Source organism: Argentina silus (assembly GCF_951799395.1).
Source record: "Argentina silus genome assembly, chromosome: 20".
NCBI lineage: Eukaryota > Metazoa > Chordata > Actinopteri > Argentiniformes > Argentinidae > Argentina > Argentina silus.
This window is the reverse complement of record NC_139674.1, coordinates 12,987,099-13,009,206: the sequence shown is the minus strand read 5'-3', so window position 1 is coordinate 13,009,206 and position 22,108 is coordinate 12,987,099. Positions and strand designations below refer to the sequence as shown.

Here is a 22,108-nt window from a genome sequence, read left to right as displayed (position 1 = left end):
TCCTAATTCAATTCCATGCATCACAATGAGCCAGTCCTCCGATTTCTACCTCTACCAGCCTCCCCTGCATGAGACACCAGCTCTACCCTAAAACCATGACTAGTGAATAACATGTGATTTGCTGGTTGAGGGGGAGAATACAACAAGCACCATAGGCATATGTCATTAGATTTGGTAATAAATTATAGCCTAAAGATGTGTGAGGGGTGTGTGTGTGTGTGTGTGTGTGTGTGTGTGTGTGTGTGTGGGTGTGTGTGTGTGTGTGTGTGTGTGTGTGTGTGTGTGTGTGTGTGTGTGTGTGTGTGTGTGTGTGTGTGTGTGTGAGTGCGTGCGTGCGTGCGTGCGTGCGTGCGTGCGTGTGCGTGTGTGTGTGTGTGTGTGCGTGTGTGTCTGACAGAGAAAGAGAGAGAGAGAGAGAGAGAGAAAAAAAAAGAGAGAGGGAGAGAGAGTGAGAGTGAGTGTGAAAGAGGGAGGGAATGAAACAGAGGGAGGGAGTGATAGAGGGAGGGACGGAGAGATAGAGTGCGTGAGTAAGAACATCCATCTAATTACATATGCAGCATGTCTTCTATTACAATGAGGCGGTGATGATGACCAGCAAGTGATGTCAGCAGCGGGGTTTAACCTTGTATATATTTTGAACACCAACTTACTTCACAAGCAAGCAAAGAGGTCTTCAACAAGTCAAGACAAACTCCAGCATCTCTATAGCATTACAAGCTCCTCTTTTCAGTCAAGTGGCATATTTTGCCATAAACTTTGCCATAATATCTGAACATCACTGAGGGGAAGGTTTTTTTTCGAGGAGAACTCCTTGATGGATTGGTGATAATACTAAGAAGACAAGCCTACAGCTCCTGTACCTTTATTGGTAAGTGTATTTTTTTCAATAATAATGATCTGTGTATTTTGTTTGCTATATACTGTTACAATTCGACATGTAAATCTACTTGGACTGATATTGGAGCAGGTATTTAGTGGGCAAGATGAACTTGCTATTATGACATCTGAAACATCTAACAGTACTTTGTACCTATGAAAAAAGGACCAGTACATTAGTGTGTGTGACAAACATGTCTGTCACTCCCAGGATGTCACGGGGAGATGTAAAACTTTGTAGTGAGCCTGTTCTTATGAGAGCTTTCTTATGGGCTAGTAAAAAAAAAAGAAAAAAACCCACAATACAGTAAATAATGTCTGAGACCTGCCCAAGTCTAACCCATGTCTGGGGTGGTAAAAACTCACACGGAGTCTGGATGAGAAACCGTCTGTGTGTGGGGATGTGGGATGTGGGATGGTGGGGCATTGAGAAGAGAGTGTGTGGGTTAGTGTGGTGGAGGGCAGGGATTCCGGAGACTACAGGTAGCGCTGAAATGTTGTTTGAGAGAGGAGAGGGGAATGGGAAACATCTGAGTCACTTTGGTGTCTCTCTAGATACACGCTGGGTAAAGGACCGCACGAATGTCATTTAGTGATCGTAAAGACAAACAGGAAAGAGGACAATATTAACGAGAGGATGATTTTATATTTCAATTCCAGGTTCCAAGTTACTTGAGACAAACTTGTATTGTGCTAACAGGGTTAGGGTTAGGGTTAGGGTTAGGGTTAGGGTTAGGGTTAGGCAGCAGAGAGTCAGGCTAATAAAATTGTATGCCTAAAACACAATACATGCACAGTGAATCACACAAGACTACCCCTTAGCAAGTCAAAACAGCTCAAAACCACTTTTCTATCCCTCTTCACATTCTAATCCAAATTTACTGGCAGACGACAGTTAACCACAATCAGATCTAATTGAGCGCAGGGACTCAATATCCCCTCATTGGGTTCCAAGTGTGACACACCACTGGATTGTACTGTATACACCCATCTGGTGACATCTGCAAAAGTCACCCGGAGACAGACAGACAAACTGACTGACAGACAGACAGACCGGGGGGTAACAAGCGCCTCTCCCCCCGACCTCCTCATGCTCTCAGCCGTGTTGGGGCTCCATGGTCACCGATGACGGAGTCTCTTCTGTGTTGCCTATGGCAGCAACCCTGTACTGTAACCACCCTGTGGAACAGAAAGGTTTGAGATCATGGTGCGGAGATGTTGCAGGAGAGGCAAGTCTGACGATACACTTTTGATGATTCATCTCTTAAGTTCTGTATTTACAAACAACCAGTCCGCCTGTGATTTGTGTTGATTACGTTCAAGACATTTCATGGTGATTGATTTAGACCCCGTGCAAATTGCATAACATTCACCTCGGTCCCACATTCTGATGTGCAGGAACCTTTGTAAATACATGTACTGTGCACAAGGGAAACTAGGCATAACAAGCATTGTCTCAATGTCTTCAGGGAACTTTAGCAAGACAAAAAACAGCAATTGTTTTGATATCCAATGCTCATGTTGCACTTATTGCTGGCATATTAACAACATGGCATTTACTGTTACAAGTACTATTCTTTGTCCATTGCCTCAAATGGAGGTCAGACTGGGTAGCAAAAACTCCAAAGTTATTCTGAGAATGTGAATGCTGCGGCTTTTATGCCTCGAAAGCATTACTATTTGTGGTTGCCTGGCAGTGTACAATGTGTGTGTGTGTGTGTGTGTGTGTGTGTGTGTGTGTGTGTGTGTGTGTGTGTGTGTGCACACGCATGCGTGTGTGTGTGTGTGTGTGTGTGTGTGATTGTGATTGTGAGAGAAAGAAAGATAGACAGAGAGAGAGAGAGAGAGAGAGAGAGAGAGAGGGAGAGAGAGAGAGAGAGAGAGGGAGAGAGAGAGAGAGAGAGAGAGAGAGAGAGCACAATCCTACTTTGTGCATGACCCCGATCTGAGAGGTGAACATATGCTATACCCTTCTCCCCGGTCCCCTATAAGCATGCCAATAAAACCCGGAGCTTCTACTCATCCCCAGTCCAAGCAGGGGCGGGTGAATGGTGCATTCTTCCTCTCACAATTCAGATACGCCACTGCCAAGGCAGGGCCGCCGGGAGGAGAAGGGCCAGAGGTAAGCCAGAGGGGAAGGAAGATGAAGATGGGTGGAGAGAGAGAGAGAGAGAGAGAGAGAGAGAGAGAGAGAGAGAGAGAGAGAAAGAGAGAGAGAGAGAGAGAGAGAGAGGGAGAGAGAGAGAGAGAGAGAGAGAGAGAGAGAGAGAAAGAGAGAGAGAGAGAGAACGCACCTTCAGGGTTGGGCCAGCCTCGTCATTGCCCCCCTTTTCATCACACACCCCCCCCCCCTCACCCCCCTCTTTAGCTTGCTAATTTTCCCCTCATTTTCAAACCCCTCCCCTCTCCTTTCTTCTTCCAAACATAAACACTGCTGCCTGTTTCCTGTTCTCTGTGACACATTGGGAGTCACACCAGTGCTTTCACTAACTGTTCGATCTCACTCATGTGAGTGCATTGCGAGCCTACGGACTACATTGCATAGTCACCCTGTGACTGAGTGTGGGCTGGGGTTGGGGTTGGGGCTGGGGCTGGGGTTGGGGTTGGGGTTGGGGTTGTGGATGGGGATGGGGTTGGGGTTGGGGTTGGGGTTGGGGATGGGGATGGGGATGGGGATGGGGATGGGGTTGGGGATGGGGATGGGGGTGGGGGTGGGGATGGGGTTGGGGATGGGGATGGGGTTGGGGCTGGGGTTGGGGATGGGGATGGGGTTGGGGTTGGGGATGGGGATGGGGTTGGGGTTGGGGATGGGGGTGGGGATGGGGATGGGGATGGGGATGGGGATGGGGATGGGGATGGGGATGGGGATGATGATGGGGACGGGGACGGGGCTGGGGCTGGGGTGGCAGGGTGTGGGGCAAATGGAGAAAAAGGCATAACAGTACGTGCCTTTGTGAGGAGGATTGTTTTCAAAGGGAGAGGCAGGAGAGGGGGGATGAAGTTGTAAGATTAAAAGTGGACATTTGTTTTGTGTATGTTGCGCTCTGCCAAAACGCAGCAATTTTCTATGAATCTAAAACAGCTTTCCTGGCTCGGACCCCATTTACAGCCTGCCAGGAAAAGAGTCCTTTTTTTACCTGTTTATATGCAGGTAAAGTAGACTTTGCAGAGTGGAATCAGATGAGGTATTTTTTTCCTACTGAACGTGAAAGCATTATATAAGGTGAGGGTGGCCCACGGCACACTGCGACAGGTAGACTTTGGGTTTGTGCAAAGGACTTCTTCTGTTGTTTTACTGTGTATATGTAGACCCCAAAACTGTTTTGGACTCCGGCTGGAACAATTGCAAACAGAGCAGCTTATAAAATGGAAGGAACTTTACTAATTTGCTGCCTACTGGGAAAAATACTCCCATGATTCTCCTGGGGGCTAATCTTTCAGCGTCGAAATTGGGCTCTTTTTATATCCCAACTGACGACGTCTTGGGAGTGAACAATGGACTCTGTTACACAATGCTAATGAATGAAAAAAAAGAAGAAAAGAAAAATAATTTTTGAAAGGAACCATACTCAGGTGTGTTACGTCATCAAACTGAGAGCACATGTTGGCTACCGATTGTAATTGATGCCATTCACAATAAGTCATCACGGACTTATTTGGTATAATCGGGCCTCTGTTGTCTGTTTAACTTGAGAAGTAATCAGGCGACCTATTAAGCCACCTATTAAGCAAAGCTATATTCTCTCTATACTGAGGTAATATATCTGACCCCCAAAAAAAGCCTTCAGGACAGAAAAGGTTTGAAATTAGAGTCAATTGGAAGCTTGGTCAGTGACTAAGCTTTGTCTCTTGAGTTAGTATTGAGTCAGAATACAAAGTGAACCCCTGATCACAATCTATATCCACACGCAAGTGCAGCCTTCAAACTTGCAGTGTGTGAAAGGGCTTTCCCTCTGCAAGCAAATTCGTCATTCCTCATTTGGGATATTGGACCTGTTTAAGGAACGTGGCCCTATTTGAAAACCCTTGGAGGCTGTCCATAATGTTAGCTAAACATTTGGAAATGCACGGTGGGCTAATCCTAGGGCTTTCGTGCTTGCTCCTTTACGTTCAGAGTCTCCGGAATATTCAGAGGGGGAAAGCTGATGATGGGTGGGACGGATTAGCTATTACAACCAGACTGATTAAAGTGTCCCCCCCCCCACCCCTGCAAAAAAAAAAATCAAATACCAGGATTAAAATATGGTGCACGGTCCGAGCCCATGTGGTGCTTCCGCTGCCCTCCCTTCCCTTAGTTAACCTCGGCGGAGGAGAGAGAGCGCGTGTGAAACTCCTTTCTCTCCTTAAAGGAGGAAAAAAAACAGGAAGTCAGAGAAACACTGTGGTGAGAGCTCCATTCCCTTCACTACTTTGACTGACAAGAGTTGAAATATCAGCAATGCATACCAGCTGTTTAGTAAGGATAGGCCTTGCCTTGCCTTGGCCCCTTACAATTAAAGACAGAGGTTAAAAAAAAGTTGGGAAAAAAAAATATATATATCGCCATGTTAAAAAATGAAGGGGAAGTCCTTGAGGACATTCTGCTGAGTAAGACAGATGATGGTGGGCCAAAGCCTCATCAGAGTGCTAAGGTATCTCTCCAGCTGTGATCCAGAGAGATCCAGGGTGAGAGAGGAATGTTCCCTATAAACAGCACCAGAGAGCTACACGGCCCACCGACCCAAGCGGCCTCTGGATCTCGTTAGTCCGGGAGATGCTTGTTGCTGTTTGTAGCCCGAGCACTTCGTACACAGAAATAAACAAACAGCAAAGGCCGCACAGCGCGCATCCCAAATACCTCTGAGCTGGTGTCATTCACGGCCCAACGGTTGGATTCACAAAATAAAGTCGTTACGCAGCCTGTCGTTAAAGTGTGTGATGCACAGTTCCTTGCCAGTTCAGGTTAGATAGGGTGGTTATGGTGCTGCTTTTAGGGACTATGATGCCGGACATCAGAGGTAGACCAGCAGGGATCAGGAGAGCATTAGGCTGTGAGCTAGCTAGCACCTTATAGCATTGTGACTCATAGGACTGCGTCTGTACTTGTGTCGCATGGGGGGGCTAGGTCTAGCTAGCATTGGACGATTTAGGCTTCGCCGCTTTGGCCTGACAGAACAGACCAAGGCCCCCCCGGTGTGGTGGCGTCATGGCCGAGGTGTCTCACCTGGATGGGGGAGAAGCGACTGAAATCAAACAAAGTCACCAACTTCTCTTCGGCGTCAGAGCAGTGAGCGTCAGCCAGGGCTGCGTAAAGGCCAGCCATGGCCCACAGTCAATGCTCTATCACGGAAGCGCAGTCACCGAACCTTTCTCAACTGTCACTCCGCATCACATACACAGTTATGACGCAGTTATGAGCAAAGCCAACGTGCTTAAAGCAGAAAATCCCTCAACCCAAATCGAACATGTCCGTCCATGTGAAATACCTTTACATCTTACACAGAAGGAAACACTTCAATAGTTTTTATTGAGAAATTACAACCTCGAGAAAGGGAAGTCTGGTAGTAATAAATAATAATGGTAATTTTTGCTTTTACGTTTTGTTTACATCAGTCAAATGTACCATCAATACAAATCAAAACATCGCTAACAAGCTACTCTAAAACAGTGCTGTACTTCATCTTGTCCCTAAAAATCTCAGTGCTTTGGAGCTAAAGCAGATTTTATCACTTTTCACTAAATTGCCTCTTTGGGGTGTAAAGAATGCTGTGAATTTCCCTCAAGCGTATCCTGGGGGGTCAGGCCAGGCGTGCAACATACGTTTAGGGGTAGCATTGGGGGATGGGGAACACACACACACACACACCATCCCTCCCTCCCTCACATCATGAACACACACTTTGCTCTCCCCCTCCTTGTTCTTAGCCTTGGTCTTTCCCTGTATCTCTCTAACTGCCTGTGGAGTGCTGCTTGGGCGCCACCTTCTTGCCACCACTGGCCTCTCTGACTCTCTTCCCCCCCCTTCTCTCTCTCTCTCTCTCTCTCTCTCCCCCCCTTCTCTCTCTCTGTCTCTGTGTCTCTCTCTCCCTCTCCCTCTCCCTCTCTGACTCTCTTCCCCCCCTTCTCTCTCTCTCTGTCTCTGTGTCTCTCTCTCCCTCTCTCCCTCTCCCTCTTTCTCTCCCTCTCTCTCAATCTTTCTCAAATCTCTCTCAACATAGACAGACTCTCTCTCTCACACACACACACACACACACACACACACACACACATGCACACACGCACACACACACAGGAGTTCACACAAGGGGGCAGAGGCAAGGCATCGTCAGGGTCCTGCCTCTCACTCATAAGTCCCCCCCTTGCTCCTGACCTGCACAGACAGCATGCTGCAAACTTTCCCATCACTCCCGCTCCAGCCTCTCCCAGTCCGACTGCAGCGCTGCCTCTATAACAGGCTTCAGGTCAGCCTCCCACAGCAGAACTACTAGAGGAGCTGGCTGAGAGTAGCCCACCTGGAGAGCTGCTCATCACACTCGCTCGCAACAACTCTCAACACGTTCACTGGTCCTCAGCGGCTCGTGTTTTTGGGATCACTCTTCTCTTTTGGTGTTTTTTTCCGGTTCCGTTTTTTTGACACTTTTATTGGAGGAAAAGTTGTTGAGAAAAGTAAGTGGACTGCTGACTTGGAGATAAGGAGGGGGAAAAAAAGAAAGAGGGGACTTTGGAGGCTCTTTCTATGGGGATTTTCCCTTAACCCAGAAACTCCACTAATTGTGCTCGAGTTATTTGAACAGAGGCATAATCACCTGGATAGACCCTTTACAGCTTTTTGCTTGTTTGTTTGTTTGTTTTCAGCCTGGAAACTTTGCAAGAGTTTTCTCTCTTTTGGTGGGTCTGAGGACATCACTGACCAGACAGACGTTTTGCGGGACAGAAACCCAGCTGTGGGAAAGTAAGTCCTCCTCTCTTCCCTTTTGGCTTGTTGGTTTTATTTCAGCCGGGTTTGGCTTTGTTGTGGCAAATTGGACTCGCTGGAATTCCTGTTTTGCTCTGAAACATGCTGGACTGGTTTAAGTTCAATAAGGGTTGTAGTCATATAGTCTGATCTGGCATGACTTACTCGGCAGGGAAAAATGTGGGGTGGTAAAAACAGGGTCATCGTTTATTCTGCGGTTTAAATAAATACTTGCATTGTCTGTTGACAGCTATTAACCAGAAATAACATCAGCAATGGTGGTTTTCGTTTTATAGAGGTAATAAAAATGTCCAAGAAATAGATATGTGCTGTGAAAAAACTGTCTTGAAAACATGCAAAATGAAAGCACAACAATTCAGTTGAACTAATACACAAACAGTTTGTCTGTATGAGGTCAGGTGTGTTGACATCTTTGTGTTATATATCAAAAAATATTGCACATATTAACAGGTTGTCTTTTTCAGGTAAAACTAGTTCCAGAATGTTCTGCTCCAGGAGAGTTCTACAGCAGTGGTGCTTCGCAGTGTTCTTACTGTGTTCTCCGGTTCCACACTATGGAAGGCCAATCGATGCCCTGAGCAACAGAATGTAAGTCTATATGCTCTTTTTTATCCATATTTTCAAGTGTATTTTTGTCATTGAACACTTTTCATCCAAGTTTGTTGATATAAAAACTAGAAATCAGAGGACGGGAACATTGCTAAAAGAACCCATTGCAGATTTTATTTATTTTTCTTCTTTTTTAAGTGTGCAACAAAATATTATTTTTATCATATTCAAATTATTTGAATTTCTATTTATCTATTTCTAAGCAGTAATTCATGGTGGGAGAGCGAGTGTGTTGCCTCTAATAGGCTGGAAAATGTGCTCATTTGTGAAACGTGTCGGCAGCTGTTTTGATAGTCTTCGCCCACCTGCATGTTTACTTAAAGAGAGGGGGAGAAAGCCCTCAGTGTGATAAAGCGCTCCGGAGTCTGGAGCCCTTAACCCCCCTCCCTCCTTCCCTCTTTCCCTGCTTCGCTCCTTCCCTCCCTCCGCTTGCCCGCCAGTTCCCAAGCGCTCGTTTCGAATCCCTCGCTCTTGGGACGTCTCAGGCCCCCCCTACACGCACACACACACACACACACACACACACACACACACACACACACACACACACACACACACTCACACACACACACACACACACACACACACACACACACACACACACACCCCTGCGCCCAGCCTCAGCAGGGGGTTTCGGACCACCGGCTAAATACAGAAATGGCCTTGTTTGTTTCCCCCTCTTCACACCTCTCCTGGTGCGCCCCGCGCCCCCGCTCGCCACTTTGTTATCCGCGCAGCGGGCCGCCCGCCGGTGTCCGTTAGGGATAAAGAGGAGCCTCAGAGAGAAGGGGGGGAAAAATAATGCTGATGCATGGCTAGGCGGCGAACCAAGCAAAACCTGGCGCTCCTGTTGAAGTATATTATGCCTAGCAGAGTAAACGTCCTTTCAAGTCCTGAAACCCACGCGGGGCCAGAATGCAAAACATGCGCTGAGAGCTTTTCCCTTTGGAAAGATAATATCCCCGCAATGGTTCTCTGTGTGTCTCAGTGTGTCCCCTCTCTCCCTGCCAGTGGCGCACTTTGGTTGAATCAGGTTTTAATGAAGCAATAGAAAGAGAGAAAGAGAGAGTGTGTGTGTGGGTGTGTGTGTCGGTGTGTGTGTGTGTGTGTGTGTGTGTGTGTGTGTGTGTGTGGGATGATGGATACAGGGCCACTGTGAGAGGATGTGGGAAGGAGTGGTAAAGGTGGTGGATATTTCAGCCCAGCGGGGCGTCCCCATAACATTGACACATCTGTAAGGCTTTGTTCCCCAGAGTTAATATCATGATGGAGAGAGAGAGAGAGAGAGAGAGAGAGAGTGAGCCCCGAGCCTTAGCGAACCGAGTCAGAACTGAAGTGAAACTCAGGGATATCACATCTGAAACGCATTTGGTTGCGGTGGTGTAAGTTTTGAACCAGGTTCCTGTAAAAGAAGGGGGAAAAAAAAAATGCAGGCGTCCTAAAAGATATTAAAACCATGCGTCTGTGTGTCATCCCAGCAAGGCACGGTTAGACTTAGATGGCGAGAGTACTTCGTTAATAACGGGGGCCCCACAGAGTAAGAGTATGAGACAAAGGGGGGGTGCGCCTATTCTTGTTGCTGTGTGTGGGGTCTGTGCTTATGTCAGGAGATACTGAGGTGTGTGATCTGCATTTAATTGGCTTTTGGGATCTTGTTTATACCACCTGAGTGGAAACTTAAAAAAAAACAGCGTGATGAAAAACATGCTGTAAAATCACAACCGTTTGTAAAAAATTTGCAACGGATCAAAGTTCAGCGTTCTCTACCAGCACAAGACAATGTGTAAAGAGTGCCTGATTTGTGTCTGCGACCGACTGGTACTCAGACAGAAATTGTATTTCACCTCCGACCCTTGCTTCTCTGTCGGCTTGCCCGTGGGAATACGTATTTGAACTTGCTAGGTGTGTTTTACGGAGGCGGGCACCAGAACTAAAAGGAAACTGACTGAGTCTTTACGATGGAGTTGCAGCATAGTGTCCTGACCCATAAACAAAACTAAATCGATATTGTATATATAAACAAGTACGACCCCAATTAACCTCACAGACGGCGCTGAGAGCGTGTGCAAACGTGGAGGAATCGATAGTTGTGGTGCTCGGCCGCCGGGTCTAAGGAGGTCTCATTTGACTCTCTGCCAACGCCGGGATAAGGGGTTCAATCAGACAGCGTAGGGAAATGACACGCCTGGTGGTTAGGGGTAAACAGAGAGCGCACTCTCTTTCTCTCTCCCCCGTTCCCTCTCTCTCTCTCTCTCTCTCTCTCTCGCTCTCTCTCTCTCTCCCTCTTTTTTTCATTACCTCGCACAGAGAAACAATTAACATCAGGTAGGCCAAGAGGGTCTGCTCTGCTGGATGCATGCCACATCAGGATGTATCAAGCCTTTACTTTCTTTCTTTTTTCTTTCCTCCTTCCTTCTTTTCTTTCTTGCTGTAGTTGTGCCTTGGGGAGTGTTTGATGTGAGCGTATTAAAGGTAAAAACAGAGCAAGATCGTTTTTCAAAGATTGTTTTTTTTAAGCCTGAGAATTACAGGAAATATTCTGTATGCATATAAACAAAGGCCCTTTCAAAAGGTTTCTCTGTATGGGAGGCAAATTCTGACCAGGATATTATTTCATTGGGGAGGAAAATATACTTTTGCTCTACACACTTGGAAGAGCTCTTGAGAAATTGATAAATTATGTAACCAGTTGTTTTTGATCTAATGTTAATCTTTTCCAAGGAAAATAATTGAAAATATAGATTTTCATTTTGTTTGCAGATTTATCTAAAGGCTATTCATTTCCATTTTACTGTTATGTAAACCTACCAAAACTAAGCAAAAAGTGAAAAACCCTCAAATTCAAATTTCTTGTTTTTTATCTAGTCTTCTAGTAAATTTGCAATCCCAGCAAATCCTAAAATGTAAGGGAATTATCAACGATAAGCTTATCCCAACCAAGATCGAAAAAAAAAATATCAGTTACTTATTGCAAAAGCTATAGCCACAACAATCTCATCTGGAGAGGCTGATTTAGTGAGACTACCGCTGCTATCCACTCGCCAAATCACTTTTTAAAAACCATTTCAATTTCCCCACTGTTGAGATAATTTAGGTGACCTGCCTTTCAATACTTTGGGGACTAGCTCAGTTCCTGAGAACACTGCCCTGCAACACCAGGTGGGCAAGCAACATGTCCACCATCCACACACTTTTATTTATATACTCAGACACTTTAGGCTGGAAAGTGTTTAAAGTGAAGTGTCCACCAAAGCTCAGTGCGCTGATGTTCCCATACGGCGTGGAGCAGCAGCAGCGGGCCCAGTCCTGTTCCTCTGTATTTTCCTAAGCATTAAGGGCTGGGTAACCAGACACTGGGGCAAAGCAGAGCATGCCCAGCGCTCTGCCGTTCACACAGTATCTGAAAAGATAACAGATCGCTCTGAAGCCTGGAGCGGTGCAGCGCAGGGCCTCAACCAGGGTCAGAGCGGTGGGAGCGGGAGCTGACGTAGGAAGACTTGAGGAGTTTAGTTTACCTCTCTCACTTTCTCTCTTTCTCACTCCGTCTTTTTCTTCCACCTCTCCTTTGCCTCGGGAATTGGCCAATGCAACGTAACAAATAACAACCAGCTTATTGCCCCTCCATCTCCTGTTATTACCGTAGTCACTGTTTCAGTTGAGACATTTTAATTTCGGACAGCGAAGATAAGAAAGATGTTTCCTCTCTGGACCTGGGTCTGTTTTAATGTCTTGTATCTGCAGTGTTTTGTTTCATTGCTATTCATGGACAAAGAGCAACTGGCTCATAGCTTTGTACTGAGTTGTACTTATGGGATATTTTAACGCAATAAATCTGTCAAAAACATTGGATATTCATAGGAAGTGACAATGGCAAGTTTTTCCCCCATCTGCAACACAATTGCCACTTGTGACAGAAAGGCTTATTCAGTGGATGCTCTGGGGGAAAAATCGAGTTTCCAAAAGAAAGGAAAACTCATCTCAAAAAAGTTTGGCAGGAGGTGATCTTATGTATCAGTTTAACAAGCCTGGAAAAGGAAAGACGCTCCACACTATGAATCATGTCATGCTGATAGCCAATGATTTCATTCTCATTTTGGCAGATCTATTATAGTGAGTGCTGTGTTGTCAGACTACAATAAACAAACAGAGAGATATCCCTTACCTGATGGTCCAGGAGGAGGACAAAAGGCAGTATTGTTCTGTAACACTCACACACTGTAACCATCTCAATGACTATCCTATCTAGAAGTGAAGTAGCAAATATGAGGGGACGTTCATGGCAAATTCATTTTGCACCTAGACCTGTGTTAAATAGGCATAAACATATAACTATTTTTGCTTGGTGTGTATGAGGCCACTATGTACATGTCTAATGTACAGTAGTCACCAATAGCCTGTAATCTGCCAACCATAAACCACAAAATAAAAATATTTTTCAATTTTCCGCCTCAACCCAAAAACGACTCTACCTTTTAATAAGGTTACTTGTGGAATATCCTGAACAACCAACTCATTTGTTCAATTATACTGCCCCCTACTGGTGACGGAGCGCACGGCCAGATCTCAGATTGAAAACATCAGTGTTTTGAAATAACAGCAAATTATACTTTACTTTGGCATGCAAAAGACTGAAGTGTTGAAAAATGTAATTGTTTCAAGACATTTGGATAATGTCCCTGCATTGGTATCCAAATACGCACACCCTGGGATTACAGTTCTGTCATTTTGAGTATTTTACACGCCTATCCATAAAAACAAGTTTGACAATGAAGGTGATATCATGGAATTATAGTGGATTATTCAATTAATTTATCAACAGGGTAATGACAGCCATGTCACTGAGGGAACAAATAGCGTGATTTACAGAGAGGCTATAAGTATTTGAGACTATGATATGCGTGTGAATCTGAACTCTTCAACAAGTGCAAGCAAGTGCAACGTGGTTTGGTGCAGTCTTGTGAGCCATAACACCATTAACCAATTACCTATTGGCCCTCCGTGATTGATATCACTGACACAAGTGAAGCTGAAAGCAAAGAAATGAAACATAAAACTGTCAAACTCCTGTCCTGCTTGTCGATTTCCCAGATAGTTCTAACCCCCCTCCCTCCCCCCTGTGTTCTCTCCTCTCGTAGGAAGCGCTCGGTGACCCACGCTCAGCTGATGCACGACAAGGGCCGGACGCTGCAGGACTTCAAGCGCCGCATGTGGCTTCAGGAGCTGCTGGACGAGGTGCACACGGCCGAGATACGGGAGCTGCCGGTCCGAACCGGGGTCAGCAGCGGAGCGGGCGTAGGCCTCCCGGGGGTGGGCGTGAGCCTGGGCCTGGGCACCACCGGCAGCGGCCTCCACCCCAAGCCCCCAGGGGGCACAAAGAACCTCCCCATCAGCTTCCGTCTGGAGGAGGAGGAGGGCACCAACCTGCCCCAGGAGACCAACAAGTCGCAGACGTACAAAGACGGGGCGCTGAAGGCGGAGAAGTCCAAGAAGAAGAAGAAAGGGAGGTCCGGGAAGAGGAGGGAGGGCGAGAAGAGAAAGAGGCGGGCGCGCTCACTGGGATGGGCGCTGCAGGGAGAACCCGGAAGCGGCTACCACCTGGAGTGGCGGCCTTTCTTTGGCCTCCAGGGGGCGCTGCACTAAAACACTGTCAGTCTCTGACAAAGGTAAATAGAGATCTCGTTAAGTTACGTTTTTTTCTAAATAGATTTTGCGTTCCAATATCCACACTAGAATACCACTTAAGATGAAACAATGTGTTGGCCATGCATTCTCAATGGTACTGTATGCCAGTGTGGACATTGGAACTTTGTCAATGAATAGATAGTGGGCATGTTAAGGTCCCACTTTAGGCCCTGGCCAGAAACACCAAGTAACTGTTTAATGCTAATCAATAGACAGATGTGGGTTAGGGTTAGGGTTAGGGTTAGGGTTAGGGTTAGGGGGAAAATATGGTGAAGTACAAACTTTTGATCAAAGCAAACCTCCATTTCTTGGACTCCTCTCCTCGCCACACACATTCAACACACACAAACACTCTCACTTACATAAACCCACTCACAGCTCATGTTTCCCCACCTCACTGCTCGGGGCTTCCGTCCTGAGGAACCAAGAGCTGTTTGATGTTAAGTAGAGGAGTGTTTGCTCAGTGAAAGGTGTCTCTTTTGCATAATTGCAAACATGTGTCTGAATCCCCACCCCAAACCCACCATGCTGCTCATTATAAACAGGGAATTATGATGGGGTAAGATCCCTTCACACCACACACACACACACACACACACACACATACACACACACACACACACACACACACACACGCACGCACCATTTAGACCCATCTTAAAAAGGTGTACTCCCCTAGTACTAGTGAGTAGGGCCTTTTATGGGGCATTTGCCACTTTTTGTGTATTCTTGGAGTTTCTGGTTCAGGGATAACAGATAACAATCAATGTATTGACAATATGTTAAGGGTGTACGGTATTTGTGAATGTCTATTTTGATGTATATATTTAATAAATGTCTCTCTCTGTCTCTTTTTTATCTTGCAGAAACCTAAGGACATTTGAAATGGACACCTAAATACTCATGTTGCAGTATTCTGTAATAGTGATTGTTTGGAAAGTAATAGGGAAATATTTATTGTCTTGTAAATATTTTAAACGCACCAGAATAGTGATAATGATGACAATAAAAAATAATGCTAAAACATTATTCGATGCTCTGTGGAGCAACAGATTTTGATCATTGTGAATCCTTCCTTTTTCTGTTAGGACTATTGCCAATTATAAATGTCAGATTTGCGGTAATTTATTTTGTTTGAATGGTGTATTTATTTTGTAAATGTATCAAGGTGCTGCTGACCTTCTATATTTTTGTACCATAATGCACTTTAGATATATAAATATAAATATATATACAAGTAATTTTGTTAATTGACTTTTTGTGTTTGATTGAAATGAAGAAAACATTGGTCATCCCTCCGTGTGTTCCTTCTCAGCTTGGTTTAAATGCTCATAATGATTTGTTTGCCTAGTCCGGCGTCCATTTTGTCTGTTTCTTTGCTGCTGACTAGGATGTCCCTTGTGTCATCCACAAGCCCATTCTGTGATCTCACTGGGGGGTCATTTGCTCTTTGTACATTGTGCTTCAACCCCTTCTCGCCTCTTCCTCCCCCCCTCACAAACTCCACCTGTCCCCCCCTTGGCGCCTTGTCTTTCTCATGGCCTGCTTCGAAATGCAAAAGTTCACTCTGTACATAAACTGAACACGCGCGACGACTCAATATTGTTGTTTGGCACTTGCACTGAGAGAAGACCCTATTATTGAATGGATTAAACATTTGACAGTATCCTCCTTGAGTGTCTTGCATCTTTGCTGTCACCCTCTTCAACCTGCCCTGTATCTGTTGGACCTCCTGTCCTACGTCCTCTTCAACCTGCCCTGTATCTGTTGGACCTCCTGTCCTACGTCCTCTTCAACTTGCCCTGTATCTGTTGGACCTCCTGTCCTACGTCCTCTGTGTGCCGTCTCTCTCACACTGACTAGAGGTCGAATAGTCTTGTCGTTTACCTGGGCTGGACTGCACCATTGTCCATCCCAAACTTTACACCATAGTAGCCAGTGACACCAGCTTTAAAGTTACAGTTGCATTAGACACATACAGTACCAGTCAAAAGTTTGGACACACCTTCTCATTCAATGGTTTTTCTTTATTTTGTATTATTTTCTACATTGTAGATTAATATTGAAGACATCAAAACTATGAAGGAACACATATGCAATTATGTACTAAACAAAAAAGTGTTAAACAAACCAGAATATGTTTTATATTTTAGATTCTTCAAAGTAGCCACCTTTTGCATTGATGACAGCTTTGCACACTCTTGGCAAGGTGTGTCCAAACTCTTGACTGGTGCTGTACAGTAGGCCCGTTTTCACGGGCAGTGAAAGTGGGAGTAGAAGCGCTGATCTAGGGTCAGGTCCCCACCTGTCCCTATAATCATATTCATATGAGCTAGAAAATATGAGCTCCTGAGACGCTTTGTGAATACGGGCATGTGGGACCAAGAAGAATTTCTCGTAGAGCACGCATGCCCCCGGTCTCCATTGACAGCTCCCTGTAAACCACACTTGAAATCAAAACCTCATCAGACACAGTTGGACAGTTCCAGCACAGACTAAACAGTCAAACTACGGCTCTCTCAACTGACGCTTTCACCACAGATCTGATCATGGAGGCACACCAATTAACACCCGAGCCATGCTATCAATCAAATCTGATTCTATTTGTGGAAAAGACATCTGCTTACTGTAAACACCCCTTCATCAGGTACTGTACACTTAATAAACATGATAATACAACCACCACTTACATTATAAGTCCCTACAGTAAAGGTCTTGCTGCAACTGCATATTCAAGTGTACAGCACAACCACAAAAGCCAAGTAAGCCGAGAGTAAAGACATCACTAAGAAAAGATCCTCTCAATTAGACCATTATTAGTAACATACGTATCTACCCCAATGAAAGACTCTGGTCATGTCCTAAGGAACGGACCCTGTGAACTCTAAAATAGGACAAGGTTCTTTGAGTTCTACTGACCCACAGACTGAGCACTTCAGCAGAAGCTAAAGAAAGGGGAAATGGGTGGTAATGTTTCATACTTCTCATAAGATTGATTGCCTTTGCTTTTCTTAGTACTGTCTATGCCATCATCCCTCCAAAGAGAAGGGACCTAACAGGAAAACAGCTCAACTTCTCCTTCACGTGGTTCAGGGTATCACCTTCTATAGGAATAATGTGTATGAGGGTCACTTTTGGTCATACACACAAACAACATCATTTATGGTATATCTATCATCCAGTTATATGCTGAATGAAAAAAAAAACCTATCCACACTACATTTACATTTACATTTATGGCATTTAGCAGACGCCTTTATCCAAAGCCACTTACAACAAATACATTTGTTTAAGTATCTGAATCATCTATCCAACAGTCATCATAAGACAAAGTAATCAATGCTCACACCAGGGGCCATTGGCAGTCGTAATGCCAGATTTTTTTATTATTTATTAACAGGAGAGAACTTGTACAGGGGGGAAGTGGGGGTGAAGAGGTCTCAAGGGTTGGGGTTGGGGTTAGTACAGGGAGGGTAGTGGGGGTGAAGAGGTCTCAAGGGTTTGGGTTGGGGTTAGTACAGGGAGGGTAGTGGGGGTGAAGAGGTCTCAAGGGTTGGGGTTGGGTTAGTACAGGGAGGGTAGTGGGGGTGAAGAGGTCTTAGGAAGGACTGTTAAGATGTAGCCTGAAGAAGAACCAAGCGGAGCTTCGCTAGGTTGTACTGGGCTGGCCTGCTGGAAAGGACAGTGTGAGAAGAACCCTAACCCTAACCCTAACCCTAACCCTAACCCTAACCCTAACCTTAACCCTAACCCTAACCCTAACCCTAACCCTAACCCTAACCTTAACCCTGACCCTAACCCTAACCTTAACCCTAACCCTAACCCTAACCCTAACCCTAACCCTAACCCTGACCCTAACCCTAACGTGAGCCTGCCTCATATGGTTGTTGGGGAGTTGACTCTTCATTTCATCCCTGTTAAAAGCATTTAAGTACACTGCTGATCACCACGGCCCGAACATGACCCAGTCAAAACGCAACAGGCTTTTCCTCCCTCCTTTCATGGCCTGCCTGAGAAAATGGCCTCCCTTGGCGTTGACATTTGCATTTACGGTGATGTCATTTCTGGAGTCCGTGTGGATGAACAGAGATGTTTGAGTCAGACCATCCCTCTGGCCCTGGTCCTATTGTGCAGAGCGGGGTTAGCTACCAAAGTTAACACAGTTTCTAATGTTCCAGGTATAATGTTACTCCAACGTCAACTTGTCCATTTTGTCCCAATTTTAAGCGATGGTGGGAGGTAATCTCAAAACAGACATTAGAGCTAAGGCATACTGTCTGGCTCAGGTCAGGGGTACTGTCAATGGTCTGGTCTTTGTCCGTGCAACCAATACTCACAAGGGCTTACATGTACAAACAAAAGCTAAATAAAATAAATGAATAAAATAAAGTAGACCCTGTTCTTTATTTCCCCACTTCAACATAATGGCTCTTGCACAATGCATCAGTACAGCAGCTATTTTCCTCTTAACTCCAAGGGTGGTAAAGCACTTTACGGCTTTCCGAGCAGTAGAGAAAACGTGTCAACAAATTGCCACTCCTCATCATAAATTCAATCTGAAATTCAATTACAGATGATCAACGGGTTCCAAGCGCAAGAATGTGGCGTGAAGAAGTTGGCTTCCAGCGGAGCCATTAAAATAATTCACACCGCTGGGTTTTGCAACATGACAAGTTTGGTTTGGCGTGATGTTCAGGAGCTGAGAGACATCTCACAGGAGGACGGGGCAGCGGTGTTGATGTTATGATTCAAACACCGACAGGAGAACGAACGAGTCCAAGGCAGCTCTCTAAAGCTAAAACATCCAACCAACTAAAACAAAACTGTTATAAATACCCACAACCTCAATGCTCCAAGTACTTCACTGAAGTCACAAGCCTAAAACCTCCACAAGCAAGCCTAGGGCAATGGTGGCAAGAGAAGACTTCCAAAAAAGTACCCCCACACTCGTACTACAATGTGTCTAGTTAATTTGGTCTCAAAACCTAAGCACTTTTAACGTGTGTTTACTTTGGAAGAATTAACATTTACTGCACAAGATTGACCTCAAGCGAGACAATTGATCATTAATCCGACCAAAGTCAGAATCTGAGAAAAGTAGCTCTGGTCTGTCAGCACAGAGGATTTCTTTAAAGCACCTATGGACAAATAAACTCTTCTTGTTTTGACGAGCAAGAAGCTGAACATACAAGGGCCTCTGGTGGTGGTTTGATCCAATTTCAAAATTGGCTGGAATTCATAGGGACCTAGTCCCATTCCTTAGGAAAACAAAGAAGAATAAATAATTAGGGAGAAAGGGAAACCTACTACTGAAGGAGAGTGGAAGAATCAGAATAGCTTGGACATTGTTCAGAGCTGAGGTACTAAGATGTTGTCATGGAGGATTGACAAACCATATGTGTAATGTAGAGAACAAGAAAAGACCACAGTGCTTTATCTGAGTGGGAGACCACTAAAGGGATAGTTCACCCAAACATCATCATTTCTTAATCTATTTCATACCTCAGATGTGGTCCGTTGACCAGTAGTTAGTGACACCATCTCACCATCCCTACTGGTCAACAGATAACATCTAAGGTATGTGATCGATTAAGAAATTATGATTTTGGATTAACTATTCCTTTAACGGTATAATACATTATGAATTATTTATCTTATAGACATTCTACCTGAGTCAGTTCCAGACCTGGGTCAAATACTATTTGAAATCATGTCAAATACTTTGAGCGTTTCCTTGAGCCTGCCTGGAGTGCAGGATGGTTGGGGCTTGCACTTTTGGGACTATATATAATGTAGTGATTCACAAACATAATATAATGATTTCAAAAACTATTTTCAACTCAGATCTGGTCAATTATTTATTAATAGGCTGGAATTCAGTCCAGCTGACACACATATGTGGGGGAAAAGAATGAGCCAACGGCTGTGTCAGTTAACTTTATTGTTATGCACAAATCATCATTTCTGTGGTCAGTGAGTCAGTTGAAAATGTGAGACAGTGAGTTACTAAAATGACTGCACCTCCGATCTACTGTATGGTCAGGGTTAAGGGCCAGATGTGCAGTCAGCCAGCCGGCCAGACCATTGGGCCCAGGACATAATGTCATCAAATAGAAGAGCTGGCAGGTATTCCTGGTGGTGGTTTTCCTACAGGAGGATGAAGAGGCATGAGTCAAAAGTCATCAATATTCCCTCTGAGTGCTTGGGAACACAGGATAAGTGAAACTGTCCGAGAGTGGGGCCCGGGGCCGGACAATTACCCCGGCAGGGAAATCAATCGGGCCGCAAGCGTGGGAAACATCTGCGCAATTTAGATCGGTGGCCGCTCCCAGCCCACGAAAATTACCCCTGGATTATTGGTTCAAAGGATATCCTGCCAAGGCAGACGTAGCTTCACTCGTCCTCTACCTGCCTTTCTCGGCCCCCTGATCTCTAAAACATCCTCAGAGGCTGCGACTGGCCGATGCGGCCGGCTGTGGGAAATGTAGCGGTCAGAACAAAAATGAGGTGGTGTGAGTAGATTGGTTTTCAACAAGGTTCCACGGATTGGAATGAAAAAGCCTTGAATTTAAATAAACACGAACAGGCTTAAATAGACAGAGGCAAGGGAAAAAAAGGAGCTTTGGCTCGAAGGCTCGAGTATTTCAGCCGGGTTTAAAATCTTTTTTAAACAAAGAGAACGGAGTGTGATTTTCAGACTAGTTGAAAGAAGCCTAAACGAAAGAACAATACCGAGGATTTTGGCTTGCCAACACTTTGATGATTTTTCTGATTAAGGATCAACCAAATTCCCGCTCAAAGTGAGAGTTTATCAGTGTTAACTGAGAAAGTCCCTCCATTATTGAAAGTGATGATAACATGTGTCATCATGGTTTGGTTTTCATGATACCCAGATAAAAACACAAGAGTATTAAACTTAATAATGCCGACCTTCTTGTTGTGAGGTTTTCAGAGGGGACTTTCCAGAGGGGGGCAGTGCCATGCTATGTCGGGCTACAGCAGTGAGAACCTGGAGGAAATACCCTAATGTTACATTACCTTTGTTACATCAACAGTGCTCTGTGTGCCAGAATATGCCTGCTGCATGTCTGGGCATTAGTTTATTACACCTGTTATTGATATATCAAGGCCTTCAACCCAACATGAAAAAATGTTTGTGGACGATTTCTCATGAATCAGTTAAACCATAATACTTGCATACCCTGTCTAAAACATTTCTCCCAACGCAGTGGTCTTGGCTATATCTTGTGGGTGGGGTTCGAACCTAGGTCTTCCACGTGGAACTTCCAAGCGTCTACCATTAGGCCAAGAGGACAGGACGTCCTCGAGGAGTTTACATGTCTCAGGCGGGGCTACCTCATCACGAGAGCATGATTCCAAATCCCCTCTGCTACACTAAGCCTATACCCTTCGGGCTATTGAACCACTGTAATGAGCTTCGTAAAGGTAGTATTAGATGCAACAAGATAGATCACACCTGTGTTTGCACAGGTGATCAGTTTCACGTTCTATATTCTTAGTCCTATGTTGAATGCCATGGGTGTCAAACAGGGAACTGATGTTGACTGAAGCAGTACCCCATGCTACCACTGGAGGGCGGTAAAACCTCAACAATAAAAAAAAGCAGTGAATTGATCTTTTTGAACAATGTTCAGTGCTGGCAGAGATTTTAGGATATATATTATATGCTCTATGGTGCTGGTGCTCGAACCATGTCCTGTAAAATGATGCTATTCCATTGACCAACCACAAGATGGAGACAAACTACATCTTATTGAACTGGAATACATGACATGTATGAATTTATCTCAAGTACAGATTGATATGCAGATTTATACTACGTAGAATGCGTATTTGACAATGTATTTCGTGTTTTACAGATTACTTTTGGACACGACACGAAAATATTGTCACAAAGTCTGAACGTCCAATGACAATTGCCAAAATGTGTCCCTCCAACCAATCAGAATAGTATACGGAACT

The 22,108-nt window shown here is 45.0% G+C and overlaps 1 protein-coding gene across 2 annotated transcripts; it reads left to right on the top strand.

The window, feature by feature from the left end:
* Positions 1–861: 861 nt before the first annotated feature.
* Positions 862–15,791, top strand: pthlha (parathyroid hormone-like hormone a). 2 transcript variants are annotated; one of them, XM_083692021.1, is made up of 5 exons: positions 862–871; positions 7,714–7,810; positions 8,299–8,422; positions 13,579–14,106; positions 14,992–15,791. In XM_083692021.1, exons 3-4 carry the CDS (start codon positions 8,316–8,318, stop codon positions 14,081–14,083), a joined length of 612 nt encoding a protein of 203 aa, XP_083548147.1. In that variant the 5' UTR covers positions 862–871; positions 7,714–7,810; positions 8,299–8,315; the 3' UTR covers positions 14,084–14,106; positions 14,992–15,791. The 2 variants fall into 2 exon arrangements, with proteins under 2 accessions (XP_083548147.1, XP_083548146.1); XM_083692020.1 differs by lacking the exon at positions 862–871 and adding an exon at positions 7,506–7,524.
* The last annotated feature ends 6,317 nt before the right edge of the window (positions 15,792–22,108 follow it).

Coding starts and splice junctions, on each gene's coding strand:
- pthlha (XM_083692021.1), top strand. CDS start 8,316: ATGTTCTGCTCCAGGAGAGTTCTACAGCAGTGGTGCTTCGCAGTGTTC. Junction 8,423..13,578: donor GATGCCCTGAGCAACAGAAT/GTAAGTCTATAT, acceptor CTCCTCTCGTAG/GAAGCGCTCGGTGACCCACG.